Source organism: Lithobates pipiens, unplaced genomic scaffold (assembly GCF_037356315.1).
Source record: "Lithobates pipiens isolate NorthernLeopardFrog02 unplaced genomic scaffold, aLitPip1_a1.2 Scaffold_8, whole genome shotgun sequence".
Taxonomy (NCBI): domain Eukaryota; kingdom Metazoa; phylum Chordata; class Amphibia; order Anura; family Ranidae; genus Lithobates; species Lithobates pipiens.
This window is the reverse complement of record NW_027507903.1, coordinates 479,634,635-479,657,743: the sequence shown is the minus strand read 5'-3', so window position 1 is coordinate 479,657,743 and position 23,109 is coordinate 479,634,635. Positions and strand designations below refer to the sequence as shown.

At 43.4% G+C, this 23,109-nt stretch overlaps 1 protein-coding gene across 1 annotated transcript in view; it reads right to left on the bottom strand.

The window, feature by feature from the left end:
* Window positions 1-23,109, bottom strand: part of LOC143962232 (uncharacterized) — a 148,765-nt gene that overhangs the window by 15,046 nt on the left and 110,610 nt on the right. Inside the window, exons 21-23 of the mRNA XM_077471562.1 lie at window positions 7,833-7,944; window positions 6,309-6,439; window positions 2,881-3,032 (exon numbers count right to left, since the gene is read on the bottom strand). Of these exons, the coding sequence (XP_077327688.1) occupies window positions 2,881-3,032; window positions 6,309-6,439; window positions 7,833-7,944 (395 nt within the window). The remainder of the gene's footprint in view (window positions 1-2,880; window positions 3,033-6,308; window positions 6,440-7,832; window positions 7,945-23,109) is intronic.

Genomic DNA, 23,109 nt, shown 5'->3' with positions numbered 1-23,109 from the left:
CTCCTAACTAAGACACTCACTCCTCTTGAGTATGACGTATGGAAGGAGTGGTAGTATGCTTGAAATTTCCGATTGTTTAACTGTGGAGCTGTGCCAGGGGTTAGGTGCGTCTCTTGCAGAAAGAGTAAGCCAGGGCCTCCCCTCTCTGTTTCCAGCATAACCGCTGCTCGCTTCTTGAGATCTCCCAACCCCCTCACGTTCCACGAAATAATACTTACTCTACTCATGGTCATTGGCAGTTGCTATGTTGGCCGGGGGCAGGGGGAGAGGGGGGAGGGAAACCCGTCCTCTCACGACGGGCCCCCTCACCCCTCCCCCCCCCCACTCCCCCTCAGCCCCCCATACCCGTAGTGTGTGCTCGAAGTTCCCCCCCTCCCTCCTACCCTCCCACCTCTACCTACCCATACCCCTCCCCCCCTCCCATCCCCACTCCTCAAGGCATCCCTTCGCCCCCCCACCCCCTCACCCCCCCTCCTCTGCCCATCAGGGCATCCCCTAGGGGTCGCTATGGTGGCCCTCTTATGCATTCACACAAAAGACCCAGGGCGCCCCACCTCACCTCCCCACCCCTCAATTTACCTGGAGACCCACCCTAACTAATTCCAAACATAGTGTTTATATAGCACCATCTTAACCCAGCATTCAGTTAAGCTCATCTCCACACAAGGAGTAGGAGGAAGAGAGAGAGAAGAAAAAATAAAAAAAATAATATAAAAAAAAAAAAAAAAAAAAAGGAAAAAAAGGAAGGGAGGGAGGGGAAGAAGGGGACCCGCACCGAGAAAATCTCCAGCAGGTAGCCCCTCCATAACACTCCCTCACCAATTCCAGATGAATAAACCCATAACTACAAAGCAAAAAAAAAAAAGAAAAAGAAAATGATATATTTGTGCCATTTTCACCCTATACAAGTAGCATTACTTAGTGCTGCTTATCCCCTAAATCCTATACAAATGCTAATCCAATTACCGTATATACTCGAGTATAAGCCGAGATTTTCAGCCTCTTTTTTGAGGCTGAAAGTGCCCCCCTCGGCTTATACTCGAGTCATCGCCGTCTGACTGCTCGATCAGCGTATCGAGCAGACAGACGGCGGACATACTACAATTCGAAAGCCGCGCCTCCGCCTCCGCCTGTGATAGGCGGAACACTCAATTTCCCAGCAGTCAGTGTTCCGCCTATCACGGACATCCGCTCATCCTCGTACTACGGACGAGGATGAGACGATGTCCGTGATAGGCGGAACACAGGCTGCTGGGAAATTCAGTGTTCCGCCTATCACAGGCGAAGGCGGAGGCGCGGCTTTTGAATTTTAGAATGGCCGCCGAGGCGCCGACGAAGAGCGGCGATCCTGGCAAGGCACGGGACGGAGGCAAGGCAAGGCACGGCACGGGACGGGACGAAGGCAAGGCACGACACGGGACGGAGGCAAGGAGGCAAGGCACGGCACGGGACGGAGGCAAGGAGGCAAGGCACGGCACGGGACGGAGGCAAGGAGGCAAGGCACGGGACGGAGGCTCGGGACACAGGCTCGGGACACAGGTAGGCTGGACACACACACACACACACACACACACACACACACACACACATGGACACACACACACAGGGATGGATGGATGGAGACACACACACACAGGGATGGATGGATACACACACACACAGGGATGGATGGATGGAGACACACACACACAGGGATGGATGGATGGAGACACACACACACAGGGATGGATGGATGGATGGAGACACACACACACACAGGGATGGACAGGCATGTCTCACCCTCGGCTTATACACGAGTCAATAAGTTTGCCAGTTTTTTGGGGGTAAATTGGGGGCCTCGGCTTATATTCGGGTCGGCCTATACTCGAGTATATACGGTACTCTATTATTCAATTCCCCCCGATATAGTGAGGAGAGAAAAACCCCCCACCTCTAGCTTAACCCCCACCTTCCTGGTGAATGTCTCATTAGTGTCCCTAATATCCCATTCATTGCATAACACTCCATCCCTAAGCAATAAATACATTTGTGCATATTATGTGCATACGATGTGCTAAATGATTGATTATTTCCCTTTGTGCCAAACTCATAATGCCTATACATATTGCAATATCTCAAATTACATAGCATACCATTCCTAGACTTATAATTCTGCTTGTACAGTTAATATAACTAATTAATAATTAAATGTTACTTCGTATAGATCTCAAGTTAACTTTAGCAAAAAAAATAAAAAATTCTCTCCCCTCCCCCCCCCCCCCCCCAAAAAAAAAAAAAATGGAGTGACACTTTAGCAGAGTACTCTGACGACTGCCAAATGCACAAACATATAATTTCATGACCATGCTGAGATAATGTACAAAAATATTGTAGTACAATTGTTTGTACCTGCTGAGATTTATCTAAATATGTAAATTGGTTCCTTTGGCAAAACTAACAATATAAATAATTGGGTTTTTTTTAGTACATGGGTCTCATTGCATTCCCCGGAGAGTTATTTGAAACATATTTAATTTCAGCCCCCCAGCATCCTACAGCTGATCATATATGTATTGCATCATCTAGTGGCTGAAGGCTACAATCACAGCCCATTCACGGTGCGTTGGGTAGAAGGGAATTTGGATTTCTTATATTTTTGTATGGGTAAGAGCGGCCGGTTCAGAGCAGATAGAAAAATAATACTGGATTTTTTAGGTCTTCTAGATCTCAGTGCATCTCAATGACTGTAAAGCTGATCACACACAATACAATCTCCATTAGATCGCTCAGCAATTAGTGTGAGAGCTGGATATTTTACACTGGATCAGGGTATTGCATATCTTTTATACTGTATCATAAGAAGCTATTGGAATTGCTACAGGGTTTTTCCTTAGGACTGACCGAGTCCGTACGCAATGCCATTAGTGCCGCAGATATTCTGATCAAAGTTCTGGCTGCAGATGACATCAATGTCAGCAGGGTTTGTACCGTGGAACAGCTGGCGCTCATCCACAGTATTGGCCAAGTTCTTCTTCTTCATCTGATCTTTTTGCCTGAGACACAAAAAAATGTTCAATAAATCATCTGAAATTAATAATATTGTTTTTAAAATTTTCACCTGCAGTTCTTGTAGCCACTATGCTGAGGATTTGTAAAAAGTTTATACTGAAAACAGTAAATAACAATGAATATATACTCACCTGCCACTTTATTAGGCACACCTTGCTAGTACAGGGTTAGATCCTCTTTTGCCTTCAGAACGGCCTTAATTCTTTGTGGCATAAATTCAACAAGGTGTTGGAAACATTCCTCAGAGATTTTGGTTTAAATGATGCTCAATTGGTACTAAGGGGCCAAGAGTGTGCCAAAAAAATACCTCCCACACCATTACACCACCACTATCACCACCAGCCTGAACTGTTGATACAAGGCAGGATGGATCCATGCTTTGGTGTTGTTTATGCAAAACTCTGACCCTACCATCTGAATGTTGCAGCTGAAATCGAGATTTATCAGACCAGGCAACGTTTTCCCAACCTTTTATTGTCCAATTTTGGTGAGCCTGTGTGAATTGTAGCCTCATTTTCCTGTTCTTAGCTGACAGGAATGGCACCCGGTATGGTCTTTTGCTGCTGTGACCTATTTGCTTCAAGGTTCGATGTGTTGGGCGTTCAGAGATGGTATTCAACATACCTTGGTTGTAACGAGTGGTTATTTGAGTTACTGTTGCCTTTCTATCATCTCAAACCAGCCCATTCTTCTCTGACATCAACAAGGCATTTTTGTCCACACAACTGCCGCTTATGTTATACATTATATGGACAACAGTATGTGCCCCCCCCCCTTCATCTAAATAACTGCGTATCCCCCTTATCCTGGGTTATTCTTGGCTTAGGCTGCGTAACCCAAACATAAGTTGGGTCTCTGGTTATATAGTATCTGGGTCTCAGATGTGCTTCCAGGATGGCCTAGTGTATAATAAGTTCCTGACCAACTTGTTTGTCTCTGCCCTCCCACTTTGTTCTGCAGGGTTTAGTAATGGATTTTCAGAAAAGGCCACTGCAGTTCTCCCACCTCACCACCCGTATGATTGCTCTATTGATCTCCTGCCAGATAGTTTTCTCTTTGTTCAAACCTGAGACACAAGCAATGAAATCATACATCCATAGGAATCTTGAGAGGGGTTTCAGCTGCATGTCCACTTCTCGCCAGGGGCGTGCGTCTTTTTGCACGGATTATCATGGTTTGAATAAGATCCCTATTTTAAATAAGTATCCACTGTTCCATATTACTGTAGTCTTCAGATGGATCCAGGGGGCACAGGTATTAACCCAACTAGATTTGTGGAGGGCTTACAACCTGATACATATTCAAGAAGGATATAAGTGGAAGATTCAATACACAAAGGACATTATGACTGCCTGGTCATGCCATTTGCCAAAAAGTCTATTTTTTGTGTGCACTTGTTTTGTCCCACCCTGATCCTTCCTTACCACTCTTCATGGAGGTCAACACGTCGGATGTCATTGTTGGTACAGTCCTCTCTCAACCCTCTCCATCCTCTAATTAGCTGCATAAGCCTATTTTTCCCATACATTATCACCAACTATGACATTGGGAACTATGGATGTCTAGCCAACAAGTGGGCTTTGGGGGAGTGGTGACTTTGTTCCGGGGACAGGGAGAAAGACGGGGGCTCGCCATTCATTTGTGGTATTTACTGATCACAAAGATTTAGAATTCTTCAAGACAGTCAAATGACCTAGCCTGCTGGCCCCTTTCCCAGGTTCCAAAAACTTCAAGCCAGAAGCACTATCCTACAGCTTCGAACCTTGCTCCATGCTCTACTCTATGCTTTACGAGTCTGATGTCCCAACCTACTTACCTTCAGGTAAGTTATTTCTTCCACTTCACCTCAGACTCAAGGTCCTATCAAAAGCAATTAAAGTGATACTAAAGGCTATTTTTTTATGGAAATTTGGGGCTCAGGTAAGTAAAACGGGGGGGGGGGGGGGGGCATAGACTGCATTAAAGTGAAAAAACACGAGCCTTTACAACCACTTTAAGGTTGATAAGATGGAGAGACACCCAGGTATTGTCAAGGCACTTTCTCTGCTTTTTTCAACCTTTGGTAGCCTACAATCTGCAAGGACATGCCTTCCTATGTTAAGAACCCTGAGACCTGTGCCTGTTGCAAGCTCTGTTCCAATATTTCCCAGTCACATAGTGATATTGTTTAATACATGAATATACTGTATTATGCAGCCATATAGTGAACATGTGGAACACATTAACCTCCCTGGCGGTACCATTATTTCGGATTTTAGGTGCTAAAAGCGGTACCATTATTTTGCATGAAAATTTGGCGTTTTATATTGTAGTCCTGCAATTCTTAGGAATAACTCTCTTAAATCTGTCCAAACCAGAGTCTAGCAGACATCCCAGGTATGATAAAGTTTGAAAAATTAAATCATAAATTATAATATAATAAATAATTATAAATAATTGTACCAAATAATAATATAACAATAATAAAAATTATTCAATAATGTAATCTAATCAAAAACACTGAAATTTGCCGAGTTGCAGAATTGTCACTGTCATTACTTTTCAGTATTTGATGACGGATCTCCCCACAAATCGCTATCGCTCAATTCTGCGAGTCATTCTAATTTATTATCGCTGTTTTCTAGCTGGTCTAAAATCATTTTTGATGTACAGTGACAGTTTTGGTTGCTATGGACAATCTCCAGTTTCCAGGCATAAAGAACAGTTTTTACAATATAAAACTGCATGCAGGACACTGGGCAGACCACTAGGGACAAAGGGGATGTGAAATATTTACATACAGCAATGTAATCTGTAAGATTACATTATACTGTATGTATACTGTTTATTTCACTTTTTGAATTTGGCGCCGATCTCCGTGCCCGTGCGTCGCAACGCTTGCAGGGCACGGAGATCGCCGATGTGATAGATCGAGCGAGGCACGGCTCGCTCGTACAGCGGGGAGACATCGCTGGATTCGAAGGAGAAGGTAAGGAAACCTCCTCCTGGATCCAGCGACGCTGTCCCGAGTCTGACTCGGGGATACCGCTTTTGGTATGAAAAATCCACCCCGAGTCAGACTCGGGAATACCGTCAGGGGGGTTAATATACTCAGCAGTCATGCTGTGTATTGCATGAATTTATTCAGTAGTCATATAGTGATACTATGTAATACATGTAAATATTTTGCTGTCATACAGTGTAATACATGAATATATTTAAGGTAATTTTATATTACAGGGAAGCTCAGAGCACTGTTTTAGTAATAAAAGGCAACTTACCTATTATAGAGCATCCAGAGGTTGGAATTCTCAACCTTCCAAACTTTTTTCACTGTATGGTTGGAGACTGTCTTGCTGAACATTGCAACAATGCTTGTGAACTCACTGGAATTATGGAGTAAAATACATTTCTGCAAAGAAAATAAATGTTTTGTCTTTAATACAAACATAATTTACTGTATTAGATAACATTACAAAAGAGTACCTGTCTTTTAAACACAGTGACAGCCCCTTAGTAAGTACAAACACACCCTAGCAATTTCTTGGTAGCTGTGCCATCACTTTACAGTCTCTTCTACCGTGGCAGCTGGTGGTATATTTTTTTTTTGGGGGGAGGGGGCAGCAATCCACCTGCAACCACCAACACCCCACCACCCGGTCGGTCACCAGCCCCGCACTTACGCCATCTACGTTTCAGGCTTCCTCCGGGTGGTGGGCAACAGGCATCCCCCGCGTCTCCTCCTTCCTAGGCTTCACTGCGTCTTCCCCTGCGTCTCCTCCCTCTTCCTCCTTGGTGGCCAATGGGATTGCTTCTCCTCTCAGCCAATCAGATCGCAGGACCCACTTCCCAAGCCGAGAGAAGAATCAGGAAGGCAATAGCGAATATTAATTCGCTATTGACACATAACTGAGTGGGCTTGGGGCACAGTTCCCTACACCCTAAGCCCACCCTTTTTTGAAGAAAATTAGAGCCTCAGGCATGTGATTCTAAAAAAGAAAAAAAAAAATACATGTGTCACGCCCCCTGCATGTAGATTAGGGCTGGGCGCTTGGCTTAGGAGGTGGCGCCCCTGTGCCGCCGCTGCTCTTCTATCTCGCAGTGATTCTATTGTTCTGTACACCTGTTCTGCCCATTATAAGGGGCTCCCATTTTCCCTGCTGGATGTTTAATTCGGTAGATTTTTGGGGGAATTTAACAGGAGGAGCTGCAATATACATAGGTAGGTGGAAACACCCACCTGCAGTGACAGCATCCAGAATTATGGCAGGGAGATCTTACAGTTCGGAGTCATGCACATGCATGTATGAATTAAATGCTCCAAAATGCTGCCAGAAAAAAATGCCTCTAATCTCCTGTTTTTCACTTGCATTAATGCGCGTTTACAGGCGTATGGTGTTCAGAAGTGTTTGCATGTAAAATCATACTTTTGGCTACAATATTCATGTATACTAGCCACTAGAATAATTTGCACAAATGTGCATTTAGGTGCGTTTATGAGCATTCACGCATGAATTCCACTTATGTGCTCCTATCCAAATGGATAGATCTAAATGTCCAGTGTGAAGGACCACATAAGTTAACACTGAACTCAGTTTAAAGGCATAAAAAAATATGCTGGATGCCTGTAAAGCAGCGTTTTTTAACCCTGTGTGCATGAGACCTCAGAGCTGTGAGACAAAAAAAAAAGCCAGTGGCTAACTCAGTTCACCAGGCTCCACCTATAACTATGAACACCTTACACTTGCAAAGTTTGTGTTTAATATTCAAATGAAATATATTGCAAAGTTCCCTTCCCATCATACCATGTATCTGTTTTCCGGCACCACCTCCCTCTCTGACTGTGGTGGATCGATCCTATTCTTGAGAACAGGATCAGATTGTGTCTGCTTTACGCTGACCGTAGAAGATTTTGTGCTGTAAAACAAAAGCAAATAACTGACTGCATTTATCTTATAGTGCTGGCTCCACCAACAGCTCTTAGATTAAATCAGTATATCTTCTATATACTGTATACTGTGTATATGTATATGGAATTAAAACAGATTGCAAATTCCTGTTTCTCATGGGGGATTCGCTTTAATCCTGAATTAACCACTTCCGCCCGGAAGGATTTACCCACTTCCAGACCAGGCCACATTAGCTAACAATTGCGCAGTTGTGGGTCATGGTACCCAAACAAAATTGATGTCCTTTTTTTTGCAATAATACAAATGTAAAACAAAATATATTTATAAAAGAAAATGTATTCATCAGTTTAGGCAAATATTAATTCCGCTATATATTTTTGGTAAAAAAAAAAAAGTAATAGCGTCTACAAAATAGGGGAAAGATTTAAGGACTTTTCATTTTTTTTTATTGTTTTTACTAGTAATGGTAGTGATCTGTGATTTTTAGTTGGGCTGCAAGATTGCCACGGACAAATCTGACCCCAAGTGACACTTTTTGGTGACCAGTGACACCAATACTGTGATCAGTGCTATAAAAAATCACTGATCACTGTATAAATGACACTGGCAGGGAAGGGGTTAACACTACTGGTGATCTGCGGCAGCCGGTCGGCAAACTGGTTAAAGTATATGTAAAACCTCACCTTGTAAAACAGCTCATACAGTGATCACATACACTCTCTGTTCTCAGCTGCACAGAGTGGTGAGGGTGGAGAAACAGAAGCACACTGACCTTCCCAGTGAAAAGCTGTACAGGATGGCTGGGGTGTTAAGACAAGTCTGGTCATTGGAGGAGAACAGGCCTGACTATGGTGTGTTTTCCTGCTTAGTGTGATCAATTTTTAATAGGAAAGCCGAGGGACTGGCAGGAACACCAGGGATTTCACACAAAGGAAACAATAAAAAGAGAACAGGATGCTTTTTTCATACAAGTACATGGTACAGCAGGCACATATCAGGAATATGAAATGCTGGGTTTACATATTCTCTAAAGTGTTATTAAAACCACAACAGTAAAATCAGTCTGTATATGCAGTAAAGCATGCTTGTTATACTCACTGTGGAACCTATGGGGTTAATCTTGCCCATTTCGTAAAAAAAAGGCTGTTTGATCCTGTCTTTTCTGATCCTCCTCATCTTGTACTATCCCCAATCCATCTGCTGGTAGCACTGAGCTATAGGAGGCATTCTGCACATGCTTGGTTTCATGTGTATTGTCAGAGAGTATTTTTTTTTGGGGGGGGGGGGGTGCAATCAGCAGAGGGTCAGGAGTCATGCAGCCATAGGACAGTCAGAGGCGAATGAAAACTCCTCCTAAAAGCTTTAATCAGTGCTCAGCCAGACACTGATAGAAGTCACAAGACTGCTATAACTGCTAATGAGAAATGGTATTTAGCAGATTATATTTTCTAAAATAATTGCATTTTTGTGTTCTGTGTACTGTGGGAGACCAGATATAGTGAATACAGGTTCTGGGTTTAGTAACACTTTAATGCTGAGCTTCAGACAGAAATGTCATGCTAAAAAAAATACGGTGTTCCCATACCTTTATTTGTCTGTGGTTTAGTGCACAGTCCCCTTGGCTAGTCAGATATCCAGCCTTCTTTATTCCGTGAGGAGCCCTCTGTGCCCCTCATATCCTGTTCATAAGACTGGTAGTTGCTGAGCCCTCTACCCCTGTGACCACCAGTCTTGTACAATCCACCCTGTAGTTCTCAGAAAAGTGATTGGTGAGGGAGGCGATGGTTTCAAACTCCACCCACTGGACAGCGTAAGCCAGGAGTCTGATTCATCCCATACACGCCCACAGTCCCGCTCACATTGCCACCAATTCAGACTGTTGGCGGGTCAGACTGGGAGTCCGAGACGATCTGTTCTGCCTACTGCATCAAGAGCTTGCTGTACTGAGAATTACAGTCTGAATGGGCAACAATGTGGGCAGGACTGTGGGCATGTATGGGATGAATCAGGCTCCTGCCTTGCCATCTAAATATGCTGTACAGACCGGGAGTCTGAGAATCTCAGATTCACCTATCTGATGGCTGCAACCCGGGGGCATGCGAGACCACAGGTGCTTTATGGGGATCTGTTGCTGGCTGTGATCGACTACTTGAACACTGTCTCCATTTATAATCATAATCTGTCTTGTACCTCTGGGATACCACTGCCCTCAGCTCTCTGCTTCTGACCCCCAGGTTTTCTATACTCACTAGCATGATCAATTAGTTATTACACCATCAAAAGTGTCTCCTGTGTCCGCCATGGGGGGACTACCCTTTTGGGTGCCTCTCTGTGTACTATTTGGTGTTCCATCAGGCCTCCACTGATGTTTATGGTTGACTGCTCCTGAGGAAGCGGTTATAACCACGAAACACGTAGAGGATCACGTCAGGATATACATCTCAACTCCCCACATCACCTGTGGGGTTTACTTGTTCTCTGAGAACCATCTATACCAATTATGCACAGTTATAAATAACTATTCATGTACTTATGTACAAAAGTGTTTTTAATCATGTCTTTTTCTTAATAAATTGTTGTTTTATTCTTACTTTGGCCTAATCCTTGGGTACTGAGATAATCCTCAACTTTCATAGTGCCAGGGGGCATGTTTGGAGCCGTGCCAGGCACCCCTTTTCGAATATCCTACTACAAAGGATGATGGTACCAGCCCCCATTCTCAGATTTAACTAGATTAAGGCAATACTCCATATTTCACCTTCAGGAATCAGTCACTACCATATGTGCAGTAGACTCTCAACAGCTAGTTGCCTGGGTATTTCTAATAACCCCTCATTGTCCAATCTCCAGAGTATGTGCCTTTAGGCTGAACTAAAATAAAAACACAAAAACTAACAGCCTAGCCCATTAATAGTAAAAATAAAATAGACTTTATTGCAATATTCCCATACCACCCCCACCCCTACCCCTACTCTCTACCTGGCACCTGAAGAAGTGGGTAGGCCCCTCAAAACAAGAAACCTGCATTGGACGCTGATTGGTCTTCTCAAACCATCAGTTGAGTGGTGTGGATCTGGAGGCAGTCTCATCTGAACTTTATGATACGCTTGGTATTGCATGCGTCTGTGTGTATATCACTTGTTTTATTTAGCAATAAAATTGTTTAGGGGTAATGTGCTAGGCCAGTGCGCCTATTTTTTTATAGCACCATCACACAGTTCGGACTCAAATATTACTGCACTAAGGACAGCCCATCACTTTTTTTGTCTTTTAAGTGCAGGACTGGAGGTGTCTACTTTATCAAATGACTGGACACCAATGTACAGTATAAGCATTATTGGCTCAATGGCCAGTCTCCAGAATGTGTGCTTCAGCCCCTAAAGGCCCGTACACACTATACGAAAATTGGAAGTAAAATTTCGTCAGACGAACGAGCTGCCAATTTTCAGATCGTTAGTACGGTGCTTTCGACAGCTAATTCTGTTTTTTCATCCAACAAAAGCTGGATATGCAGACTATAACATTTTTGATGAATGTGAACTCAATGTCCAATTTTCGTTTTATCGGTACAGTTTTCATACAAAAAAATTTGTTAGAGCAAGACTACGCATGCTCAGAAACGAAAGAACACATACAAAACTATTCAACACATTACGTCACTTCTGACGTTGTATTCTATTATACGAGAATTTTCGTATGGTAACATCTTCACTTCTGACATGAGACTAGCATGTAACAGAAAACAGACATACGGTCGTCCAAAAATCTGATCGTGTGTACGAGGCTTTAGTCATTAATCTGAAGAATATGTGAGTTAACCCATTAGTGGCCATGCTCTCAAGTTTGTATGCCAACTTCTCAGCGTGCAGTTTCTAAAGTATGTACCCATCAATGTTAATTTTCCAGAATAAGTGCATGTGCACGTTAACCCATCAGTAATTTGTATCTGAAGTATGAGTTTAGCTTTTTGTGCAAAGTTCTGATTTAATCCTCAAAGCGTCACATTACCTTCCACAAAAACAAGTTGCTTTTTTTAAACACGTTAAAATGGGCATTTTATGCCTGAAATTTGCTTAAAACACCAAAAAAGAATAAGAAATAAAGACAGCAAGAAGATTGATGGCAGGTGGTGTACTAAGGGGGTGTGATTAGCGCAAACTCACTGGAAGTGCTGCAGTCGCTTGACATTTCTTCTTCTGTGTTGCGCGGCAGGCGGCTGCAGCATCCCCAGTGAGTCCGCACCCAGTGCTTAAAGTGGAACTTCACTCTCTCAATCAACATCGACTATTTTTAATCCTGATGCTGTGCACTGTAGACCCCTTTCACACTGAAGCTCCGCTAAAACATTGCTAAAGCAGTGCTTTAGTGGCGTTTTAGCTGTGCTTTTGTGGCGCTTTTTCGGCTGTTTTGTTTAGGTCACATGACAACGGGACCTTACTAAAAAATGAAAAAAGACCCATTTTGCAGCGCTTTCAAAGCGCTGCCCATTCATTTCAATGGACAGGGGCATTTTGGGAGTGGTATTTATAGCGTTCCCAAGCCGCCCCAAAGACGCTTACAGGATTTTTTCTAACGTCCCGCAAGCGCACCACCCAAGTGTGAAAGCACTCATTGCACTGAATAGGAGGCAGTTTTCAGATGCTTTTTAGAGGTTATTTCTAGCGTTAAAATGCCTGAGTGTGAAAGTACCCTTAGTAAATAGATAAGAAAGTATATTTACTTTTTTTTTACATTTCTTAAGTTACTTCCAGCTTTCCAGGCCTAGGCAAATGATGTCATACATCCCATGAGTCTTCATGAGGGGGAGGGGTTTTCTCAGCTGAGTACACTCTCCTGCCTGCATGCCTGAGCTAAGGGTAGACAGATTCCAGGAAGTAAATACTACATGAATAATCTGCACTTACTCAAGATGCCCACAGCCAGAAATGCTAGGAGGTGTTTGTCAAAGTGTTTTCTCAGCAAAATAAATCAGGGAGACATGGATGGATGGAGGAGTTTGCTTTGAATATTAAAAAAAAATGAATTAAAGCGGAGGTCCACCCTAAAATGGACCTTCCGCTCATCGGATTCCTCCCCCCCTCCGGCGCCACAATTGGCACCTTTCAGGGGGGAGGGGGTGCAGTTACCTAGATAATCCAGGTAACTGCACCCACTTCCGGGCTAGCTCTCTGCGGAAAGGGGCGTACGTTACGCCCCTTTCCGCAAGCGCCCGCCCCCTTCAGCAAGTGCCCCGCTGCCTGCTGGGAAACACACAGCTCCCAGAGGCAGCGGGGACCGTCCTCATTGCGCAGCGCGGCTCGCGCATGCGCAGTAGGGAACCGGGAAATGAAGCCGAAAGGCTCCATTTCCTGATTCCCATACCCAAGATGGCGGCGGCAGGACCCGACAGACGACCTAGCGATCGGCTTCGGGGTGCCGACATCGCGGGCGCGCTGGACAGGTAAGTGTCACTATTTTAAAAGCCAGCAGCTGCAGTATTTGTAGCTGCTGGCTTTTAAAAAAAAAAAAAAACGCGGAGTCCCGGTGGACTCCCGCTTTAAATAGCGTTTTTAGTTTGTGGTGCTCAGATGCAGTTTAGTTTTACTTTAAGTGACAGCGGGAGCTTAGAGTGAGTGAGAGTCTCAGTTCCCTGCTCCATTCATGACAGAGCCGAGAAGAGGACTTCTGACTCTGAATTCCAGCTCCATATGGTGTCTGGTGAGAGAGGGATGGGGGGTGTCTGCATACCGCCAAACATTTTGAGATGAGAATGAGGGACACCTACTAACAAATGTATGTAGGCATAGGACACGCCCCCTGACACACCCGCTTAAAGGAGAATTAACCCACCAAAAAAAGTTAATTAAATCCACAAGTGATTTTTTTTACCACTACTATTCCTTTATATTAGCTTTTAAAATGTACAAATGTAGCAATTTAGAAATTGGATGAAAGGTTTAGCACTGAGAAACACTTTTTGAAAGATAAAAAGGTCATTTTATATACAACTATGCAGATCAGAGCAAAATGAGGAACAAATGAGGAGGAAAGAGGGACATTGCTCGAAATCAGGTACAGTTGGGAGCTATGGTGTCTGTACTAAGGGTTATGTACTTGGGATAGGAGGTATCTGTACTAATAGACAGAGGTGTCTGTACCGAGGGGACTGTACTGGAAGTTGGGATGAGTGGGGGGGAGGGGGTCCTGTACTGAAGGGGGGGTTGTCTGTACTGAAGGTATATCGTTGCTGAGGGGTCTGTACTAGGGGGAGGGGTGTCTATATTGAGGGGTCTGTACTGGAAGAAGGGGCAGCTGTACTATCAAGGAAGAGTGTCTGTACTAAGGGGGTGGGCTGGGAGTGGGGATTTAGAGATGTTAGGGGGGTTAGTCTGTACTGAGGGGTCTGTGTGGAGTAGGATGGTCTATACTGCCATGGAGTCTGTACCAAGGATTTTGTTCTAAAGGGATCCATCTGTACTGAGGGGGGGGTCAGGTCTGTCCGTGCTAAGCTTGTTGGTCTGTGTTGGTGGCGGTCAGTCTTTGAGGGAATCGGTCTGTACCGGGTATCTGTTCCTTGGGGGATTAGTCTGTACTGAGGGGTCTGTGCTGGGGGGTTGGTCTGTACTTAGGGGGATCTGTACTGGGGTAGGCTGGGAGGGGGGAATTAGGGATGTTAGTGGTAATCTGGATTGTGGAGGATATGGGTTGATGGGGGTGATTTGTACTGAGAAAGGGGGTAATTTTGGTTGTACTCTGTACTTTAGGTACTTAAAGGGGTTGTAAAGGTAAATGTTTTTTCACCTTAATGCATTCTATGTATTAAGGTGAAAAAACATCTGACAGTGCCTGCGCCCCCAGCCCCCCGTTTTACTTACCTCACCCCTCGAAAGTCCCGCGCTCGTCCCCCGACATCCTTTCCACCGTTCAGCCTGGCCGCTGATTGGATGGATGGAAAGCAGCGCAGCCATTGGCTCGCGCTGCTGTCAATCACATCCACTGACGCGGAGCGTCGGGGGGCGGGGCCGTGTGATACAGCCAGCGGCTATAGCCGCTGGCTGTATCACGGGAGCGTGGCCGCAGATGCTTCTCACCATGCGAGGGAGCTCGCATGAACGTGAGAAGCATCTGAGGGAGGAAGCAGAGACAGCCGCCGAGGGACCCCAGAAGAGCAGGTTCGGGGCCACTCTGTGCAAAACGAGCTGCACAGTGGAGGTAAGTATAACATGTTTGTTATTTAAAAAAAAAAAAAAAACAACCCTTTAAGGAAATGTATCAAAACTGGAGCAGCCAGACTCTGGAGCAGTTGTGCAACCATTCAACTTCTAGCTTTAATTTTCAATGTTTAAATGAACAAACTGACAATAGAATCTGATTGGTTACCTGCACAGCTGCTCCACATTTTGCCTGCTTCAGTTTTGATAAAGCCCCCTCGTGCTTTATACTGCATACTACTGACCAATGAACATTACTGCTGAAGTTCTTGTTTAAAAAAAAAAGCATTTGCAATGGAACTGTTTCATTTTTTTTAAAGTGAGTGTTGATGTTTTTACATGTCTTTAAAGCTCGGTTCACACTGGTGCGATGCAGGAAACCCTGCAATTCCCTGCAATTTCTGTGCGGGTTCCTGGAGTGCACCTGAATCACAGGTGGTTCACACTGACATCTGCGAACCACTGTGGGTGTCAATTTAAAGTTAATAACACTCCCAAATCAGTTCACAGATCGCAGTGCGATCTCATGGGTGAGAACATGATTCCAGTGCGGACCAAAAAAGGGTCCTGCACCATTTCAGTGCAGATGCGATTTCAGCCATACAGTTTGTATTACAGATTGTGGATTCCCAGCCCACAACTGAAAGCAGCCTTGCTAGCATAGTATCAGCCATACTCCACCACTTTGACATTTATTCCTATACCTACAGGAATAAGTATCTTGTTGTAATCTATTTATCTATCACTTGTTATATGACAGCTTACAATTACAGTGATTGCGCTGTATGATACAGTTTGTATGGCTGAATACTCATCACACAGACAACGCATGTGATGTGCACAGCAATGCGGTGCAAATCACATGCCATGTCTGGCATCACATTAGTATGAACCCAGCCTTATACTCTTGCTTGTGGCACAGTCATTAATGCATATTTTGTGGGTAAAATAACTGGCATACGTGTGCTGAGTATAGATGGGGAGAAGCTCAGGTTTTATTTAATTATGCCCCTTTAAGCCCCTCCCACAGTTAGTGCAGTATGGTCACTGTGACAGACCCACCTGGGAAAGAGGCTTTCGGAGGGGACTGGATGTTAGCCTCTTGTCTACCGATTATGGGCCCTGGCATTTGGGGGAATGGTGCTCTTTGTGAGCTGTTGAGCTTTATGCCTGGGGACCCTTGAGGTGGTGTTACTTTAGATTCAGGTCCATATCCCCCAAGACACACAGACTCTGGGGATCCTGTATCTGCCATATTAGAAATAGTGACTGATTCATACTGTTGGGACACGTACTGTGAGGAGATGCTGATGTCATCAACTGCAGCCCCCTGTCTGTTGTCTACTATAATGTGTTTATTGTAAATCAGGCTAGTGTGGGCTCTAAGAGTCTTTCACACATTGTTGTTTGTGTTAATTAACTCTGCTATTGTGAGAAGGTTTTCTTGGATTTGAACTATTCTTTGTTGTTAATTCTGAACAATACATGATTATTGAAAGAGCTGATCACATTGACCTCCGGAGACGGACTGTCTGGTCACCTAGACTGCCTTAAGTGATGTGTTAATTAACATGTTAATTATATAATTGTCTTTTAAGTTGTTGCTAGAGGGGAGGGGGTGAGTATCCATGAGCCAACCCTACCTCGTTATCTAACCCCTTGTGTTAAAAGTGTATAAAAAGGCAGTATTCTGTCCAATAAATCATTCAAGATTCTACAAGCTATTGTACACTGCTAGACTTGTATTCAATGCAGCTATAATAATATATCTCTCTGATGGTCAGACTGGAGGAAGCGGTATTACTGACGGAAGCAGTCAGCGGAGTGTGGGATAGGATACGTCACAGTCACTCCCCCAATTTGGTACGGCACGCTGAGCACACTACTTTGTTTCTTCAGATCATCTTGTGGAGGGAGAGGAGGGTGTTAAAAAAACGATTGGCCCTGAGTGCTAGATGTACTGGTGACGGCAAAAAAACAAAACAAACAAGTGATCTACCAAGTCTGATCTGCTATATGTATGTATATATATATATATATATATACACATACATACATACATACACACACACACACACACACACATATATATATATATATATATATATACATACACACAGTACTGTGCAAACGTTTTAGACAGGTGTGAAGAAATGCTGTAACGTAAGAATGCTTTCAAAAATACATACTCAATTTGCAAAGTGCATGAACAGAGGAAAAATCGAAATCAAATCAATATTTGGTGTGACTACCCTTCAGCTTAAAACCCGTATCAATTCAATTAATCGGCCAAGGAAACTTAATGAGCCGATGAAAGACTTATCCTGCTACTGCCTTCCCCTCGACATCAGAAGATGTCCAGCAGTGCCATCAGCACACAACTGGCAGAAACCAGTGGGGCCCAGGTACACCCATTTACTCTGGGGTGCAGAAAAATGTCAGCAGGTGCTCTATACCAATAAATCAAAATTTGAAATATTTGGCTGTAGCAGGAGGCAGTTTGTTAGCTGAAGGGCTGGGGAACAGTACAATAATGAGTGTCTGCAGGCAGCTGTGAACATGATGGAGGTTCTTTGCACATTTGGGGCTGCATTTCTACAAATGGATTTGGTCAAGATCAATGGTGCCCTCAATGCTGAGAAATATAGGCAGATACATATCCATCATGTCATAGCAGTGAGGCGTCCCAAATTTATTCTTGAGCAGGACAATGACCTGATAGATAGGCTAAACGTGCAGCCAATGTCATTAGGAATTATCTTCAGCATAAAAAAAAGAACAAGGAGTCCTGGAAGTGATTGTGGTTTGGCCCCCACAGGGCCCTGATCTCAGCATCTTTGAGTTTTTCTGCAGCCAATGTCATTAGGAATTATCTTCAGCATAAAAAAAAGAACAAGGAGTCCTGGAAGTGATTGTGGTTTGGCCCCCACAGGGCCCTGATCTCAGCATCTTTGAGTTTTTCTGGGATTGCATGAAGAGACAGATGGATTTGAAGCAGCCTATATCCACAGAAGATCTGTGGTTAGTTCTCCAGGATATTTGGAACAACCTACTTGCAAGTTCCTTCAAAATGTGTGCAACTGTACCTAGAAGATTTGATGCTGTTTTGAAGGCAATTTATAATTTTGATAAATTATAATTGATAAAAATAAACTATTAACACTATTTCTGAAAGCATTCTTAATTTACAGCCTTTTTCACACACCTACCTAAAATGTTTGCACAATAGTGTGTGTGTATGTATGTATGTATGTATGTATGTATATATATATATATATATATATATACACATACACATACATACATACATACAGTGTCTTGCAGGAAACAGAGTCCGTTTCCAAATTTACACATCTCTCAGGCTCCTTGCCAACAGTTTGAGACCTCTGATCCTCTATTCACTTTGGGTTTTGCACCTCTCTATTTCAGGAAGTGTGGGTTCACCTGGGGCACACAGTCAGTGCTCTGAAGCCTGGGGAGGTCTGTTAAGCAGGCTATAGATTATACAATTTTCTTTTCCTTCAACCTGGAAATTGCTCGATTCCCCCATGAACACAGTCGGTGTTGATGGAGGAATCTCTCCTAAGCGCTATTGTGTTCTGCCAGTGCAGAGCCTTCCCCACCTTCAAAACACGATTGGCCACTATAGCTGCCAGCAGTGATTACAAGGAAAAAAATCAGATAGGCTGATAGATTATCTTCAGTACAACCAGCCTGCCCATAGTTGGATCAAAATGCGGCCAGTTCCTGCCAAACCGGCCTCATTTTGATCCATATCTGGGTTTAGAGCTGAAGGTTGGTGAAAACTGTGCATGCAGAGGCTGACAAGCTTTAGGCTTGGGCAGCCTGTTAGTAAGGATTGATGATGTGTAGTAAGAGCCGAGACAGGAAAAGGTTTTGGTTTGTTGAAGTTTAATTTTTTTTTCTAGAGCAATGTACAGCGCATGTAAATAACTGGTAAATAGCAGATATACATTTATCACCGTGAACTAGACTAGTATCTATGAAACAAAGAGTATTCACCCTAGGGAGCATTATACATGCTATCTATCCCCAGTTCACATAAAATATATCAATAATCCTTTTTAGGTAGAATCCATCAAATTTTATTACAACAGATGTTAAACTCACTGCCATGTAATGCCAGTTTCTACTTGGCTACCCTTCCAGGGGATAGGTACATTATTAGCTGTCCTTTAGTCATGGGGAACCTCTTCTGTTAGAAGAGAATGATTAAAAAGATCTGTTAATTGTCCAACAACTATACCTGAAAGTTCTCTAAGAACTCTGGGATGAATACCATCAGGGCCCATTGCTTTATTAAGCTTTAACCGAGTCTGTTCCTCTGCCACCACTGTCTCTAGAGATCTTACATAGTTAACATAGATGGTGAGGTTGAAAAAATACATCAGTCCATCCAGTTCAACCTATGTTGTGTGTTTGTGTTTATGTTAATAGTACATCGTATACCCCTGTATGTTGTGGTCGTTGAAGTGCCCGTCTAATAGTTTTTTTGAAACTATGGCTGCTCCCTGCTGATACCACTGTTTGTAGAAGAGAATTCCATATCCTTGCCGCCCTGACAGTAAAGAACCCTCTACGCAGTTTAAAGGGGTTGTAAAGGTAAATGTTTTTTCACCTTAATGCATTCTATGCATTAAGGTGAAAAAACATGTGACACTGCCGGCGTCCCCAGTCCCCCCGTTTTACTTACCTGACCCCTCGCAAATCCCGCGCTCGCCCCCGCCGTCCTCTTCGCCGCTCAGCCTGGCCGCTGATTGGCTGGAGTGGATGGATTGAAAGCAGCGCAGCCATTGGCTCGCGCTGCTGTCAATCACTTCCAATGACGCAGCGTGCCGGGGGCGGGGCCTTGTGATACAGCGAGCGGCTATAGCCGCCGGCTGTATCACGGGAGCGCGCTCGCAGGTGCTTCTCACCAATGCAAGGGAGCTCGCATGAACGTGAGAAGCACCTGCGGGAGGAAGCAGAGACAGCCGCCGAGGGACCCCAGAAGAGCAGGTTCGGGGCCACTCTGTGCAAAACGAGCTGCACAGTGGAGGTAAGTATAACATGTTTGTTATTTTAAAAAAATAAAAAATTTTGCTTTACAATCCCTTTAAGGTTAAACCGCTTCCCTTCCAGCTTAAGGCTGCATTCACATCTGAGCGTTTTCAGCTCATAAAACACCTGAAAAAAAAACCTGAAAAACGGCCAACAAGCAAAATCCCATTAAGTTCAATGGCACCTGTTCACATGTGAACGTTTGGTCACCTGAAGCAAAATGCCTGAAAAACGCCCTAAGCTCAAAAAAGAACGTGAGCTTCTTTGGGCAGATTACAGGTGTTTTTCTGCATTTTACATTGGTGGGCTGAACAAAATCGCGGTCAAAGCTTGGCAAAATTGTGCAACTTTGAAACGCTCAGCCTAATACAGCCTAAGTGAATGGCCACGTGTCTTTTTAAATTCCCTTTCACTGAATCGTTTTTGCTAGGGTCACCAATACAGTATTTGTAAATTGATAGCATATCTCTCCAGAGAGAATAATTTCATCTTGAAAATGAACCATCAATTCTAGAACCAATATGAACCCCCAACTTGTTTTTGTCATTTATTTCTGAGAAGATTGAACAGAAATACTTTTAAATGCTTTGCTACTTCCAGGTCATCTTCAAAATAAGCGTTGTACCCAGTTTTCATTTTTGTGATCCCATGGTATTTCCGTACCAAAAAAAATGTTTTGTCTCCTTTTAAATATAGCCATTATTTATTTTCTGACAGCAGAGAACCTGTAGAATAAAAAGATGGTTGCAAATTTGTGTGTCAAACAATACTTCCACATCTGTTTTTTCAAACCTATATTTTTTTTACACAATTACATTATAATTTTTATTTTTTTTTGCAAAATTTGAAAGACGAAGTTGTGCCAAGTAAATAGATATCAAATCAAAGCCTTAAAATTATGTGTGAAATGGTAATAAAATTACTATACTCAAAATTATCCATGGGCAACATAAAAAAAATAAAATAAACTGATGACAATTTGCACTTTTAAAGCATCTCAGTTTACATTTAACTGTACATAATGGCCATAGAATTATTATTCTCACTCCTGTATGCAGGGTAATAGTCGCTTATGTACGAATGTGCACCCTCAGGGTATGCATGCTAACATTTGAGAGTGGAGGTGGGGTGGCAGGTCCCTTAAATGTTTTTTTGTTTTTGTACTATCAGAAGGATGCTGACAAGCCTCTATGTGAGGGTGTAGTGCAAAAGATAGGTCCACCTTTTAAAAAAAAAAAATATATATTTTTTATTAAAGGGTCTGACCAGCATAGTGCTGGTGACAGGTCCACTTTGTTAATACACCAGGGATCTATTACAGCCCCAATGACTGCAATGCTGCCAAGCAAACTGAGTACAATCAGTACTCCATAGGTTTACATTACTGGCTGCCTGTAGCTAGTATTTGACAGCTACAAACCAGAATATGCTCAGAGCGAAGAGAAGCACTTCTGAGTTCAAATGAACCAGGGAGGATCGTTGAACACATTATTTGCTTATTCTTCCTCCACCAAGGAGATTAACCTTGTAATGCTACATACTTACCTTCTTGTGCTACATTCATAGTACTGTAACTCAGAGCTAAACTTTTATTTGGTTCCTCTGGACTGCTTCACCCTAAAGGGCCAGTGTCAAGGGGCTTTTATTTGCTTCAGAATTGCTTCCCTCCCAATGCATGTCTACGGGGATGCACAAGCAGCTAAAGTCAGCAATATGCAAGTCAGAAGGAGGTCAACCGCATCTGCAATGAACTTTGTATGGTCTCTGAAGCATTTCAAATGGATGTCAAAAATCACACTGCATTTACCCAATAAAGCCCTTGGCCACATGCCCTAAGAGGACCAATTTGCCTGACAAATTGCATAAAGAGTTTATAAATATTTGTGTCAATGTATCATAATAATATAACATAATGTGATAATTCACTTCAAATCTGAACCTCACTTTAGACCAGTTCTAATCTTTCTTCCTCTAGTTGCCTATTGAAATTCCCCAGACTGACAGCTATATCCACACAGAACCCCCCCTGTGGACTGATGGGCCCATCACTTAACTTCTCCCTCCATTCATGGCTATACTGCTCACTCCCTGAACAAGAAGGCCACATTGCGCAACCATTCAAAATTAATGGACACACTCTTCTTCCACCTAACTGACACAATGCTCAACCCACAGGCTGCTGGTGACATCCCCCAAAATTATCATATTGCACATGCCCGCCCAGAACTGTTGACCATATTGTGCAGGGCCAACATCCAGAAATAATGCACATCCTCTGGGCTGATAGACACATCCTTAAACCCATCCTCCAGACTGATAACTCCAGAATCAAACATATTTTGTCAGAACTGCAGAAACAAAAAAGCTAAATTTACTGTTGGCCCAGAACCTACCATGCTCTTACTTTTGACTCAACGGAACATTCTTTAGACTGGTTTCTTTCCTGGATATGACTGTACAATATGCCACTGACTTGTAATTGGGTCATATGACTATTGCTATTATTAATCCTGTTATTACTGTACTACTATTCAAATGTCTAGATTAACCTGAGTGATGTCCTGGAATGTCCAGGGCCTGAATGACCCGGTTAAACGATTAGCTGTGTTACCAACAATCAAGCTTTTGAATGCAGACAAGACTTGTTTACAGGAGACTCATCTCCCCCAGCTACTACCCCCCAATTCGCACAATGGCAGTTTTGCAATCAGTTCCATGCTACTTTTTTGGTGTATTTGCGGGGAGTGAGTGTCCTGATTCATAGGAGGCACCCAATTTCCATGTGTAGAGGTTCACTTAGACCCAGAAAGGTCGCTACATATTTTTGCTGTGCTCCCTTTATGGGACGAGATGTATACTTGCAGGGATCTACATTCCTCCTCCATTTTCAGTCCATCTTCTTAAACTGTTAGCAAATTTTA